The sequence below is a fragment of the Ruditapes philippinarum genome, unplaced genomic scaffold (assembly GCF_026571515.1).
Source record: "Ruditapes philippinarum isolate M1 unplaced genomic scaffold, ASM2657151v2 ctg7015_1_1_1_1, whole genome shotgun sequence".
Lineage (NCBI taxonomy): Eukaryota > Metazoa > Mollusca > Bivalvia > Venerida > Veneridae > Ruditapes > Ruditapes philippinarum.
The window spans coordinates 1-14604 of NW_026867141.1; the positions used below are offsets into that span (position 1 = coordinate 1).

General features: G+C 31.0%; 1 protein-coding gene across 2 annotated transcripts in view; it reads right to left on the bottom strand.

Moving 5' to 3' along the window:
• Positions 1-552: 552 nt before the first annotated feature.
• Positions 553-14604, bottom strand: part of LOC132734986 (uncharacterized) — a 38268-nt gene continuing 24216 nt past the window's right edge. The window contains exons 3-6 of one of the 2 annotated variants that reach the window (XR_009626391.1): positions 14298-14369; positions 13158-13428; positions 2227-6218; positions 553-1141 (exon numbers count right to left, since the gene is read on the bottom strand). Coding sequence is in view for 1 of the 2 variants with exons in the window: in XM_060721892.1 (XP_060577875.1) it covers positions 3835-6218; positions 13158-13428; positions 14298-14369 (2727 nt within the window). In the remaining variant the exon portion in view is untranslated. Of the gene's footprint in view, positions 6219-13157; positions 13429-14297; positions 14370-14604 lie in introns of both variants that reach the window. The other variant, XM_060721892.1, reaches the window with a different exon arrangement.

Genomic DNA, 14604 nt, shown 5'->3' on the forward strand with positions numbered 1-14604 from the left:
TCTAACTATTTAAATCATAGAAGTAAAGATATTTTTAGCACCAGTATCTAAGATGCCTGGCTACTAGTAAATATAATTACAACTTAACGGTCCGGAGCCAAAACCAAATCTAAATTCTCAACATTGCGCAAGCTCTTATATATGCCTCTGATGCGTCATCTCCGCGGTGAATAAAACAATGATTTTGATTGGCTAAAATAATAAAACGCTTCTTGATACTGATTTTAATTGAAACTTATAAGCGTCTGTAACTTGGATTAAATTTCCTTACAAACCATAAAACAAACAGATAAACAATTCAAATGATAAACACACTTGACAATTCTTCAAATATATATCGTTACAAAAGTATAATTACTGAATAACCTTAATTACCTATTGTTTATCCTGTTATCTTCACATAAAAATAAATTGTTTTACTGTACAAATGGCGAAATCATACTAAGGGGAGGTAATCAAATGAAGTATATGAAGTATAGGAAGCATTTTCGTCACAATATGTACTGCAAATATTTTTGCATATTATATGTAATCATTAAAATATGTGCAGTCATTTCTTATTGTAAAGTTTGACTTAAACTGTAAAGAAAAAAATTTCTAATTACCTCCCTTTATTTACATGAAATGTTAAATTCAGTAATACATTTATAAATAATGCTTTTGGAACTTACAATATTGATAAATCTTAATTTGAGCATCATATTTATGATTTAAAACCATAAAAAAATTGTGGTACAGGATCTTTAAATTTCAAATAAATAATTTGCCTTTGTTAAAGGCGTTATATTCATACAAATATCATTTATATTTTTTCTAAAGTAATAACAGTTATTTACAAATAAAATGACTTAAGGGGTTCTTAAATATTTCACAGCAGTCATCATATTTGTTCTCTTTCTTTGTATAATGTATGTTTATAGAAAACAGGTAAAATACACTTGTGATGATCACAGTATGAGTTTTTACTTTATATTTTTCCTAAAAGCTAGGAAAAATATGCATTTACAATGTCCTGGTGATGTAACGTCTAGTGTAATCTTTCCTCCGTGCCATTTCCGCGAATAAGGAGTAATGTTATTATATTGCATTTTCGTAGAGGCACATTCACCATTGTGATTGAAGATTCACACTAGTTCCTTTTCTGAAAAATAAAAAGAAATCAAAACGATTTTCATATTTTTCATGATAGCGACCTTCTGTAAGCCAGCGGACATAAAAATAGATCCATCGACCTTCCCTGAACCAGCTGACATTAAAGTTGATCAACCGCCCTTCCGTAAGTCTGCGGACATTAAATTAGATCCACCGACCTTCCGTAAGCCAGAGGACATGAAAGCAGACCCACCGACCTTAAGTAAGCCAGCGAACATTAAAGAAGATCCATCGACCTTCCGTACGCCAGCGAACATTAAAGTAGATCCATCGACCTTACGTACGCCAGCGAACATTAAAGTAGATCCATCGACCTTCCGTAAGCCAGCGGAAATTAAAGTTGATCTACAGACCTTCAGTAAGCCAGCAGACATTAAAGTAGGACCAACCGCAAAGTTTCGGATATTAAAGTAGATTCTTTTACCTTCCGTAAGACTTTGGGCAATAAAGCATTTCCGTTTACCTTCCGTAAGGCTTTGGGCAATAAATTTATCCCTATTACCTTCGTAAACCCTTTTTATTGATTATAAGACATAGTAGACGTCAACATATTAAACGCGCGCAGTTTAAAGCAATGACTTGTGAAAGATATAATACAATTTGTGGCTTTGTATATTCCTTTTTCTATTTTTCTTTGCCAAAAATATTCATATCATTCATATCTAATTATTTTAATTGTACTACTTCAATTTATAAGAGTGACATTGTATTTTTATCACCATCGAAACTAACAATGCGACATTTTGTCTTAAACTCAAATTATTTTTAACTCAGCTAACAGAATTGGCAAAATTTCTTTCTTTCAACTATTTTGGGTTCTATAAATATTATATGAATAAAAAACAAAAAAAAAACATAACACAAAACAAAACACACAAACAAACAAACAAGAATATACATTTTTGAACGCAAAGGGACTCGGGGAAAAAATTGAAACAGGCTCCAACAAATATAGCCATTGATTATAGGAATCGTAGAAGCTATCTTCATTATTATATCTAACCTTCTTTATTTCATATTTACTGTGTAGCGAATCATAAAAATCATAAATAAGTCTAAATTATATAACATTACCATTGTTTAGCAAGGAACATTTGTAAAGATTCCACTCATCATCACGTCTGATTTAAGACCGCTGAAACAAGAAATAAAACCGGAGGGGATTAACGATGGAATTATGCAGGACAGTGCACTCTTTTGAAATATCTAGCCCAACAACAAGATAAACAACAAATATTGTTTTACTTCTATGGCATGCCCATCCTTATGCATTACCTCAGCTTTGAAAAATAAAGTACTGTAAAGTTCATTGAAAGGTATGTCCATTGGTTCAAACCCCAGACTTTTTTTCTCATTACATTATTTTTGAAACACTTCACAATAATTTATGGGGAAACATTTCTTATAGGGATGATATAGATTATTCAAAGGTTCCACATTTCTGAAAAAGAGCCCAAAGGTAATACCCAAGCTTTAATTCAGAAAATGTGACCATAACTCATTTACTATACGGTATTCTTTTTTGTTTTTAAACTTTGCATGCAGTGTCTTTTAAGGCATATATGTGACCTTTGTTGTTTTTTTTCAGCTCCTTTTAGTGCCCATTAGGTTGGTCATACCTTATAAAGTTTGGAAGAATATAAAATGTAAAGATGCGCTGCCTGTGTGTCCAATTGAACTTAAATGCTCCATAAAGAGCTAACATATTTATAATAATAATTATCTAAATGGCAACCCTATGCATTGTCTCGTATTTTGAACAACGGAAAAAAGGCATTTTACATCCTAACTTTGCGGAAATAAGAAAAATAAAACAAAAGTATATTCAGTGTTGGAAATTGTTTGCTGTCCAATAGGATAACAGTGTTTTAAATTAACATATTTGCTTGAGTAAATCGGCTAACTATTTATTAGTCTAGTAAATAAATTTATAAAAAACAAAGACCTAATTGGCTGCGCTGTTCTTGACCAATTTAATTTTGTAAATGCTTACTAAAAGCATTAACCCATACTTAAGATTCAATTAACTTTAACATATACACTGCATAAATAAAATGACTATGTGCATAATTAATATTTTTTTAAACATATAACTATACCTTTGTTAGCGCTGGGTAGGGTCGGCTTTTTGAGGGTGTGGATTCAAGATCAAGTGCTCACGTAAATTTTACAAGTGTTCTTAATTATCTATATTTAATAAATGGTTTAATTAAATTCTAAAATCTTTTTCACAATTAAGATCCAAACAAATTATGGAAAAAAAAATAAAAAAGTGCAATTCTTCAGTATATATGTTAAAATTCATACACTCATTCATTTTAACATTTTGGAATGTTATTAACTTAAAATGAATATAATTTATTATTTCAAATAAATAATAAGAATATCATGAAACAATTACTATAAAATCTCTTAACTGCGACATATTTTCATATCTCTATCCATTAAGTTTCGTAAAAATATTTCCGATAATATTTTCTAACCTTTAAATCATTTTAATTAATATAAACAACGGTCAAATAGATCTGCTTAAATACTAAATGACCAAGCATTAAAGTTAAGTTTCATCAATCGCCATAACGTATGTATTTTAAGTTTTCGTTTTCATTTTTATTTATTTATCTATATTTTTTCAAGTCTTGAAGTGATTTCTTCATTTTATTTTACAATGTTTTTCCTTGTTTATTCTTTACTTGGTTTCCTTGTTTTGAACTCAAGCCGCCGCCTGTAGTCTTGTATCACATGAAAAGTTTGTGATCTCCGAATTTTTTCTCGAACACATTCATATTCTGTCTCCGGATTAATGTGGTACATAATTACTGTAACCGACTGCGGCAGATTTTCCAACACGGTAATAAAGTTTTGTAAACTCCCTGCAGACATTTCTAACTTCTCCAACATCACACGTTCAATATTCAACATGTCACGTGACAGTAACAATGAACTTTTATCTAGATTGATTCCCCACAACGTAACATTACCTAATGACAGTGTTGATATATTTAATTGTAGCCTGCAAGGTAACTGCATCAAGACTAACTTTGATAGAGTTGAATGTTGATACAAGTTCAAGTTCAAGCTCTTACAATCATTGCGGCCATGTTCTTTACAGTCTAACATCACCAATGTTAACTCTTTTATTGACTTTTGACCGGAGATAAAATTTAAAATTGTTTCCAGTATTTTGTAAGATAACGTGAACCAGTCAATATATAAATATTGCAAGTTTTGTAATAGCGCCAAATTTTCACTAAGATTTCCTTCATCATTTGTCCATGTACCCCACCGCAAAGTAACGTTTTGTAAACTTGGAAGCAAAATCTGACTTATTTCAGCCTCCTTCCTGTCAGCATTATAGTAAAGTTTCTGTATATAACTGAGATCTGTGAGAGAGAATAAATCTATAATTTCACGTAAACTGCGGGAAGTACCTGTGGCGTCTATATAAAGTGAGTTTATGTTGGTTTTATTTTGTTTTAACAAACGTTGTAACTGCTTACTGTGCATGTTGTTCTTGACAATGAAGAAATCTTGTAAACATATTTGAATATTTTCACTTCCAGGCATTTCTTGTAAACACGACATGAACATTTTCTGTATGTTATACAATGGATTATCTGGCAAGTACTCGTAACCTGTCCTATTTCTATAGCTGCGTGTTTTCTTGTCTTCATTTATGACAGACATAAAATCATTTGATATTTCACACATCCGGTCAGCATTCATTTTACTTAGAAATTCACAAATGTTTGACATGTCTAAAATATCTTGAATACTTCTACATTTTTTTAGAACACTGTGATGACTTATATGAATAGCGGCAAAGAATTCTTGAACTGTTTTGTGAGAAAACGAGACTTTGATAATTTCTTTGAATAAAGTTTTACTTCTACTTTCTGACAGTATTCCTGAGAGAAGACTTAATTTAATGTCGTCTGCTTTGAGATATGTTTCAGCAACCATTCTGTCAAATACAAGCGTGTTTTCTCTTGTTTCGTTATATAACGTTTGGTAAGCTAGTTCCGCTAATGATGTTATAAGACTGTAAAACTTTTTACAAAATTCATGACCTTTGAAATATTCTGGAATTTCACTGGCAGAGGATTCACGAGATGGTTGAACTTCCGGGTGTTTCTTTGACGTTCGCGATAATAGAAATTCAATGATATTGGTGTAAATTTCATGAGTTGAATTTCCTATAGGAATGTTGTTACACCATAGGCAAACTATATACAAGAGGAGAAGTGGAATCACTTGCATGTGCTTCAGGCGACGGTCACGTATCACTTTATCAAAGTCCTGTCTTTTACTCGTCAGTGCTCTATCGTTATGGACACCGGTCATTTTCCTTATAGCATTTTCTTCAAGTTGCCGTGTAGAATCTGCATTTAATTGAAGCAATTCTACTTTTTTGTTTATTTGACTCGTTTTGAGATTTGAAACTCCAAGCTTCCACGGTCGGGATGTCGTTAGGATAACACAATTATCACTTACGTACCGATGTGGGATGTTTTCTGTTACTTCGCTACAGCTATTATCAGGGTGAGTCCATTCATCAAGACCGTCCAATATAATTAAACATTTTTCTCTACGTAAAACTTCATATAATGTTCCAGAGGAAGGAAGTTTCTTAGTAATTTGCTGTTCAATCATATCGTCGATCTTACAAAAAGAGGTACAGTCTCTTAATAAAACCAAAAATAAGAACTTAAAATCAAATAACGTTTTTAACTCGTCATCTTTAAAACATGCGTAGTTTTCATCGTGACAATGAGCTTGACACCATGTGATTGCCAGATATTTTGAGAAAGCAGTTTTTCCAAAGCCTGCATCAGCTGATAGATATATTTCTTGTTTATCTCCACTTCCGGTTGAAAACATGTCTTTCAAAGACTTGATCGGTGTCCTTTCCTCTTCATGCCAAGTTAGGGACTTCTGTTTTACGGCGACTGTATCTGGCATCACATAGAACCCAGCGAGAGGTGTCTCTTTTTCTTCAAGAAGCGGTGAGAGTGGTATTGAACTACATCTTTTTCTGTAAAATTTAATCAGGTCGCCTTGAAGTTCTGAAAAGAGATATCTATATAATACATGAAATGTTGAGGTGTTTACTAACTTGAATTTTGCATAGTTAGACAATCAGCTAATGCATACGGCAAATGAGAAGTAGATATGTAACACTACATTCAGAGGCTATGTTTAACAATGCATACTTAAATCTAAACTTTGTTTTAATTATTGAATAAATTCATATACAAAAAAAAGTTTATTTCCATCGTTATAATAAATACATTGTATGCTTGAAAATAAACATTTTCGTTCTTCATTCTGAACCCAAAGAATTAGTGGGGGCAGGGTGTGGACAAGCTAAAGAAGAAAATATTTCTTCTATAGTTCATTGCATGAACAAACACTAAGAACGATAAATGTTTAAAATGTTTGAACCGTTTTAAAATGATAAATTTTACATTAAAAAATATGTAAACAAATTGTTATCACGGGGAAATAAGAAGGGGAAAATAATTACTTGACACAGGAAGTAATTCCTCCTGATTTCTCCATCATTATAGTTTTGCCTAATCGGAATTCCTCCACAATTATTCATAATTCAGACTGACTGTTTGATTTTATTAACCTGTCGATTACGTACTTATAATGCGGTCAATGCACACAATATTAATTCTTTGGTAGATTTCCGTGAGGTGTTCCCTATAAGATGTGTTTAAATTACTTGTTTCAGTAACCGGGACCCTTGCGGCTCTACCAACTGAGCTATCCGGCCGCTTACACATTTGCCAACCTTATTATTGAACAATTGAGAAGCGTGACATACTCCCCTGCTATATTTGAAATTTCACAGAGTAACAGAGCAATGTAAATTAAACTCTGAGATATATCCCGTCACGGCCCATCGTTGGGCGCCAAATGTCACAGGATGAGAAAATTGTGCAGCCTGACCGGGACTCGAACCTGTCAACCTTGGAAAACAGTACCGCGGCTCTACCGACTGAGCTATCCGGCTGCTTACACATCTTCTCCACTAAATGGTGACCAGTTTTGAACCGTGACAAAAGTATATCTACCAATTGGTTTTAGATGTAAAACACAGAGTGTAATTTTTGATAATGTAAAACAGATGTAAATATTTGACATCCAAAAAAGTATGTCTACACTTTTGATTGAAAATGTCTGACAACCATGTTAAATTCAAATTATAAACATATTCGACTCTATGTCAACAGATTAGCATTTTGTACTTTCGGTTTCTTCAAGCATAATAATAAGTATATTAAAAATGTACTATATACTTTTATATCTGTGAATTTACTTAATTTCGGTTTACTTATACTTGATATATTGGAAAAAAAACCATAGTCATCATCACCCAGCATTGGATTACTATTAAGATGGTTAGTTCCTTGGCGTAGGTTTGAACGAAATACCATATAGATGTACGTACTATTGTTTCCGATGTTCTTATCCGAAATTCGGCGGAAAGGGCAGAGAAAAAGTGATTTAGTTGGGTTATTGAATATTTGCATACTTTGAAACACTTGACGATACCACATTGTTTATTATCATATTATCATAAATAAGTTTTGACATGAAAGAACACATTACCTTAACCAAGTTAGATCTGTACTAAACTGAACACCCCGAGGTTGTCATATGTTTCATCATATGTCAGTAAGTTATACATTTGGCATACGGAAAATCTAGCTTTTACAAGCCCCACCCCTTCTCGTACTCAAGCCACCTTCTTCTTCTCAAGCATTAATCAGACTTTTACTTCCTTTTCAGAAAACAAACGCGTGTCGATAACAGATAAGATTTTTAAATAAAACTCTTATAATGAACAAGCTAAATTAAATTGCAGTATATTGAATATTTTACTAAAACTGAAAAAAAAATGAATTGTCGTCTGCTATCACTTTCGGTAGAAAAATAAAAAATTGAAATAATTTAAAATTTCAATAAATAAATATCTTACCATGGTTACCACTGGAATTGAATAATTTGAATGTAAAGCAGAAAAAGAAAAAAAAAACAATTTAAAATGTGCCATCACTGGTGAATTTGCGCGGACTACTGAAACAAACATATCTTCAGTATAAACAGAAATTGATTATTTTTTGACAGTGCCAACCAAGGAAGGATTAATATCATTACTATTATTATTATTATTATTATTATTATTATTATTATTATTATTATTATTATTATTATTAAACAGTCCAGTCTTTGAAAGTGACAAAATATTGATCCGCAAACATGCAAGTTATAACAATTAATGGGCATTAATGTGCCTCCACCTTCTCTCTTACTCTCTTCTCTCCGATTGGTTTTTCATTCAATGTCATATTGGTATCTTTCCAGCTTTACTGTTAAAGGAAGGTGTCCATTGGTTTCACGCACAAGCGGATACCTGAATAGAACCACCCACCGACGTTCCATTAAATGCTACTACACATGAAAGAATAAAAAATTCGAACCCATAGTTGTGAGGATCAAATGTATGAAAGTCAACGACCTTTAATCAGTCGACCACAGGTTCCACGAAATAATAACACATTCATGTCTAAATTTATGCAAAGAAATATTCTCGAAGCACATTATTTCCTAAATACTTTTAATTTAGTTCAATTATGTTTCAACTTTCCTACAATTTTTGTAATATTTGGTGACTTTGCGCCTCGTTTGTACAATACTTAAACAGTTATTTTGTTCTGCGTCAAATATTTATCTTAAAAAAATATTAATATATCACACTTCCTCTATTGACTCATGCATTTCTTTGTTTTTATTATAGTCTATGCAACATTTTACAAATGTTCTCAAATTAAAATATGTTATAGACCCTAAATTTTAATGTGGTAAAAGTTTGGAAAAGAATTAGAAAACGACTCTTAATTAACTTTTAAAGACATATCTTATCATTTAACAGTTATATAAAAGGAACAAATCACATTCAAAAGAAAGGTTTCCCCTCTAGCGACCTGGCAGCCAGAAATTTTAATGAAATAGAAATGTTATAAATACATGTATGATAAAAACGGGACTTTATGAAGTTCTTAAGACTATTTTTGATATTTAAAAGGTATACAAAAAGAAAAAAAATCCTTTTCAAAGAACTTTTTATTTTATCATTTTTGTGAAGTTTGCGCCTGGCGGCCAAAATTTGTAATGTTACAAAAATGTTATTTAAACAATAAAACGGCTTTTTATGAAGTTCTTAAGACAATTCTTAGTATCTAAAGGATGTGTATAAAAGAAAAAAATCACTTTCAGAATTTTTTTTATTTTATCATTTTTTTTTTGTGAAGTTGGCGGGCTGGCGGCCTAGAATTTCAATGTTGTAAAGGTTTGGAGAAGAATTGAAAAAAGACTATCAATTAATTTATCTTATCATTAAACAGTTGTATAAAAGGAAAAAATCACATTCAGAAAGATTTTTTTTTCTCTAGAGACCTGGCAGCAAGAAATTTTAATGTTGTAAAAATGTTATAAATATGATAAAACGGGACTTATGTATGTATATAAAAAAGACAAAAAATCACTTTCAAAGAACCTTTTATTTTATCATTTTTTGTGAAGTTGGCGGCCTGGCGGCAGAAATTCTTATTATTTAAAGGATATGTAAAAATCACTTTGAGAAAACTTTTTATTTTATAATTTTTTGTGAAGTCCGCGGCCCAGCGGCCTAAAATTATAATGTTGCAAAAGTTTGGAAAGTAATTGAAAAACGACTCTCCATGTTGTCATTTTAACGGTATTATTTGTTTAAGTTCAATACGTGATCTTGAAATTTTTAAATATTGATTTGTATAAACATTTGTATATGTTGTATTTTGCGAGTAAATATATAAAGTTGTTAAATTTATTATCATGAAACACATGTTTGTCAATGGATTGTCTTCATACTTGGTCTGTGGTCACAACAACCCTTTACAAAATTTGTCTTAAGAGAATTTTTCTGTAGGAAAACCCAGATTATCAAGATTCTATTCTATTTAACAGATCTATAATCTGAAATGTACCTATCAATTACAGTTAAATCTGGAAGAGTACCAGTTCTTGCATTGAGATCCCCAAGCATGCATACAGAACAATTTCTAGTTTGAAAGTCAATAATATCTGCTTTAATCATTGAATATCAATCAATGTTTGAATAGGTCTTCAGGAGGGATATAAATTGCTCCAAAGATATGTTTCATATTTATGACACTCTCATCAATTCGAAACCATATACAATTTTCAAAAGAATTATCAAAGAACTTAACTTTATCAAAAATGTCTTTTTGTAATAGAACTCTAATACCTCCAGAATTTTTTAACAAAATGTCCTACTTCACCCATAAAATTATGTTGCTTTTTTCAGTACAATACTGTCATACACATCTAACTTAATTTCTAACAAACAAATAACATCATAGTCCTGTATGAATTCTTCAAATTCTGGAAAATTAAGTTAAGAACAAAGTCCACAAATATTTAAAGCAACACATTTTTACTTATGGATATTAATTGAACCATAGGAATGGTCAAAAGTATCTGTCACTATAAAATGCTTCTTAACAGTTTTTCTCAATTGAATTATCATCATCCTCCTCCTATTCAAGTGACTCTAGTCCCAACTACTTCAGGTCAATGTCAATACCCAATGCATGAAAATCATCGGGGGAAGTAATTGAGAGCTGTCGTTTTTTCTTTGTACAAATGTTTACGCCATCACGAGAATACACATTAGAAACACTAGGAGTGTCCTTCAACACTGATTTCATTCTCACCCTAAGTTGCGTTGAGTCATCCGAAATAAAAAATGTGTTTGTATTCCTCAAGAGAAGCAAGATTTTCTTCTTGAAGAATGTGATACCTTGAGACGAAACGAACTATAACTTGTCTGGCTTGGCCGATGGATTTGAACTTTCCTACTCTATGACATGCACTGATGTGTCTTTCATTTAACATGATACTCTTAGATGAACCATTACTAGTAACAGTATTAGACTGGCTATCTCCATTCACCACTGGCATCCCATTGTATTTAAATGTTGCAAAAGCATAGTATCATCAACTCAAAAGGCACAATTGCAGACGAAAACTCACTTAAGTTCGACGCAGGCGTGAATGTTGAAAATTAAATAAATGATACAAATAAAACCTTTTTTTCTATTATATAATTTCAATTTAATACAGAAGTAAACTATTGTATTCATGAATACATTTTCCCATATTTGAGGACTAATCAATACGATTAACACCCTTTTAAATCATTTTATTATGATGTTATTATCTCCGATTAGTACACTTGCAAATTTTCGGCCCTTTCCGTCAAACTTCGGGATAAGAATCTCGAACACAGTTAGTAAGAATACAAACACAAAACGGGTAATCTAAGCTAAGAAACTAAGTATGTTAACAAATAATAATTTAATGCTGGGAGATGCTAGCTAATTGTATTACAGTATATCGAGAACTCCATCTAAATTATGTTCACTTAAAGCTATATGCTTGAGTCACTAATATATTTTGTAAATATATATGACGATGATAATATGAAATTGATAACCGTCACTTAAACGATATGTACGGATATATAAACGATTAAAGGTCATTTTAAAGACAACTCCTATCTTTTAATAAAAGTAATAATATTAAAAAAAGCTTCTTTAAGTCCTGTTAATCTGAACGCGTCATTCAATTGTAAGTATTTGAAAGCTTTTAACTGAGGTTCCTGGTACAAGGAAACTTGATTGCTTTTATTTATATACCCGTTCAAATAAAAACGGGTCATATCGTGGAATCCCTTCTGGTAAGTGAGAGAGCATTGGCGTCCAGTTTTGTCCGAGACACGGTTATTTTCTTCATTCATAAAGGGATTGTAGTATTATCTGATTCTAAACAAAACTATACGTAGTTTATCACGCATGAATCAGTAATGTAGACCAAAATCCCTACATAAATTAAGAGATTTATAGACAATTTCTGTTAAGAATTAAAATACCAAATGATGTGCGCAAAATTAGGTTGGTCAAAGAAGCAAATATATACCATTTTGAAAATGTGTGGATTCAATATTTAGTTTTAAATTTGAGACTATGTTTCAGCATCATAATCAAAGTTTAAAGTAAAATTCAATGCCCATGTGTGTTAGACGTAGATACCTGAATCTGAATAAACATTAAAACAGACATGTACAATATATATAAAAAAAATATGGCATATGTGAGTGAGTTAAAAATAAGTACAATATTTAAACCTACATGAACAATAATGCAGGCGAGAAATAGTTTAATAAATTCTACTTCGGTCATTTGTACGTTTGTTATCACTCCATATTCAAACAAATCGGTAGATCATTATAATATCTATACTAATAAATTTACAATTTCAAAATTAATAATTGTATTTTTAAAACTACAAATCAAATCAAACAAAATTAAACTGTTTTTTATTAATCTGAGCTGAAAATACTCGCGATGACTGTTCCATACACATGGTCAAAATTGGAATATTTGCTGTTATATAAATATTTTAGAATACATGTTTGCAAAGGCAATACGTTCATAAAATACTTTCATCAAAAGAAATATGATATAACATCTTAATTCTGTAAGTTTTTCAAAAGGTTTAAATTCTTATTTGAATTTTTTTAAGGAATCAGTACTACTAACAACGATTATAAGATATGTCCATTCAGCACGTATTATTAGTTCACACCTATGATGTTACCAATTTTTAACTTCGTGCAATTGAAATCTACCCATATGTTTTCATTAAGGTCATCCTTATTGTCAACATCAAGATACATGTATCTGAATAAGCAATGTCATAAATATTCAATATTTGAATAATTTCTTATATCAACAATATAACAGTATGCTTACAATTAGTCTTTAAGTCTTCAATAGTTTCTATAAATCTATTGTCTGCTTTCAAAAGCTCTTAATCAACTACGTCTGCCTAAATCAAGATTAAAACATATTTTTATCAAGCATGCTTACCTTGCATATTTGAAGACGTGTGTTGTGCTGGCAGTCGTTCTTCTATTTTATCTATTTTAGATTTAACAGTATTTAAGTCCTCAGTAGTATTTTTATGACCAGCTTTTTGAATTTCTATGTCAGCTTCTAATGCTTTATCGTGTTTTTCCCATTTTTCAATTTCATCTGTTACCCTCTGTTCTGTTTTTGGATCAAGAGGGCTGTATTCAAAGTCAGTTATCGTCTGTTTAAAGTCTTTGATTGGATACACCTTATCAATTCTAAGGATAATCTGCAAAGGGCACAGGCGTGGTAATTATGTCAGTTATGGTTAGCTTACGTTTGTCAAGAAGGAAATGTATGCATTTCATATTATTAATATTTTTATCACGAGCAAAGTACAACATACATATACTGGCATTTGTTATTTGGAGTTCTAACTTGATGATATAGGAAGAGTAAGGAAATTATTTTATGATGTGAATGAATTGCCTTCTTTTACTATATTATTTATTACTAATTGTTACCAAAAGTAATCAAGCACTGGAAAATGCTTAAATGAACGGAAAAAATGATTTAATAAATAACAAATAAACAATAAATGAAGAAAATGAATTTGATGAACCTATTATATCGTCATTCCACATTGGATATACATATCTCATTAAATCAAACATACTAAATTTACAGTGTTTGGCTGATTTATTTTAGTGACAAGTGTTTCCTGCTCTCTGAAGATATACTATGCTAAAATCTGATATTAGAAAATAGTGATAATTACTATACAACCCCTTTGCAAATGAATAGTGTATTCATTTTGTTATTAAACATATTAAGTCAGAATTTCATAGATTTTATAACTTTCTGTGATTAAATTATTTTACTCAAGGACGAGCATAGTATATATTTAACATGACAGAACAATTCACTTGCAGATTTGTGCGAATAAGCATATCAAATTTCCCTTTTGAAACAAACCATTATCAACATTTGGGATAAAAATTAACTTTTGGAAGCTGGTTAAACAGTATCATGAAACCTTGGTAGATTGATAGCTTGGATCTATGTTGGAGGCAAAATCTGTATTGCTTCTCTTTTAATTAAGGAAAGACATGCACGCTCGAATAAATCTTACATTGAGTTTTCAAATCAAACATATACCTGTTCGATTTCTTTCCACTTGGTAATAAAATCGTTATATTGTATCCCTGTAGTGGTTGATATATGACAAAACTGAAGATATAAAATCGGTCTTGCTAAAAACATGTCTTTCACAGAAAAAAATCAATTGATTTCTATCTCTATCAATACTTTTCAATTTTACAAAATCTCGTTTAAAATACTAGAATAATGAAACAAATCGTCTTGACAGAATAACTAATATTAGAACCTTTTGAGTATTTCCACGGTTTAACGAGTGTGATTTTTATCTGAACAAATATTTAAACATATAAAGTAAACTTGTCTG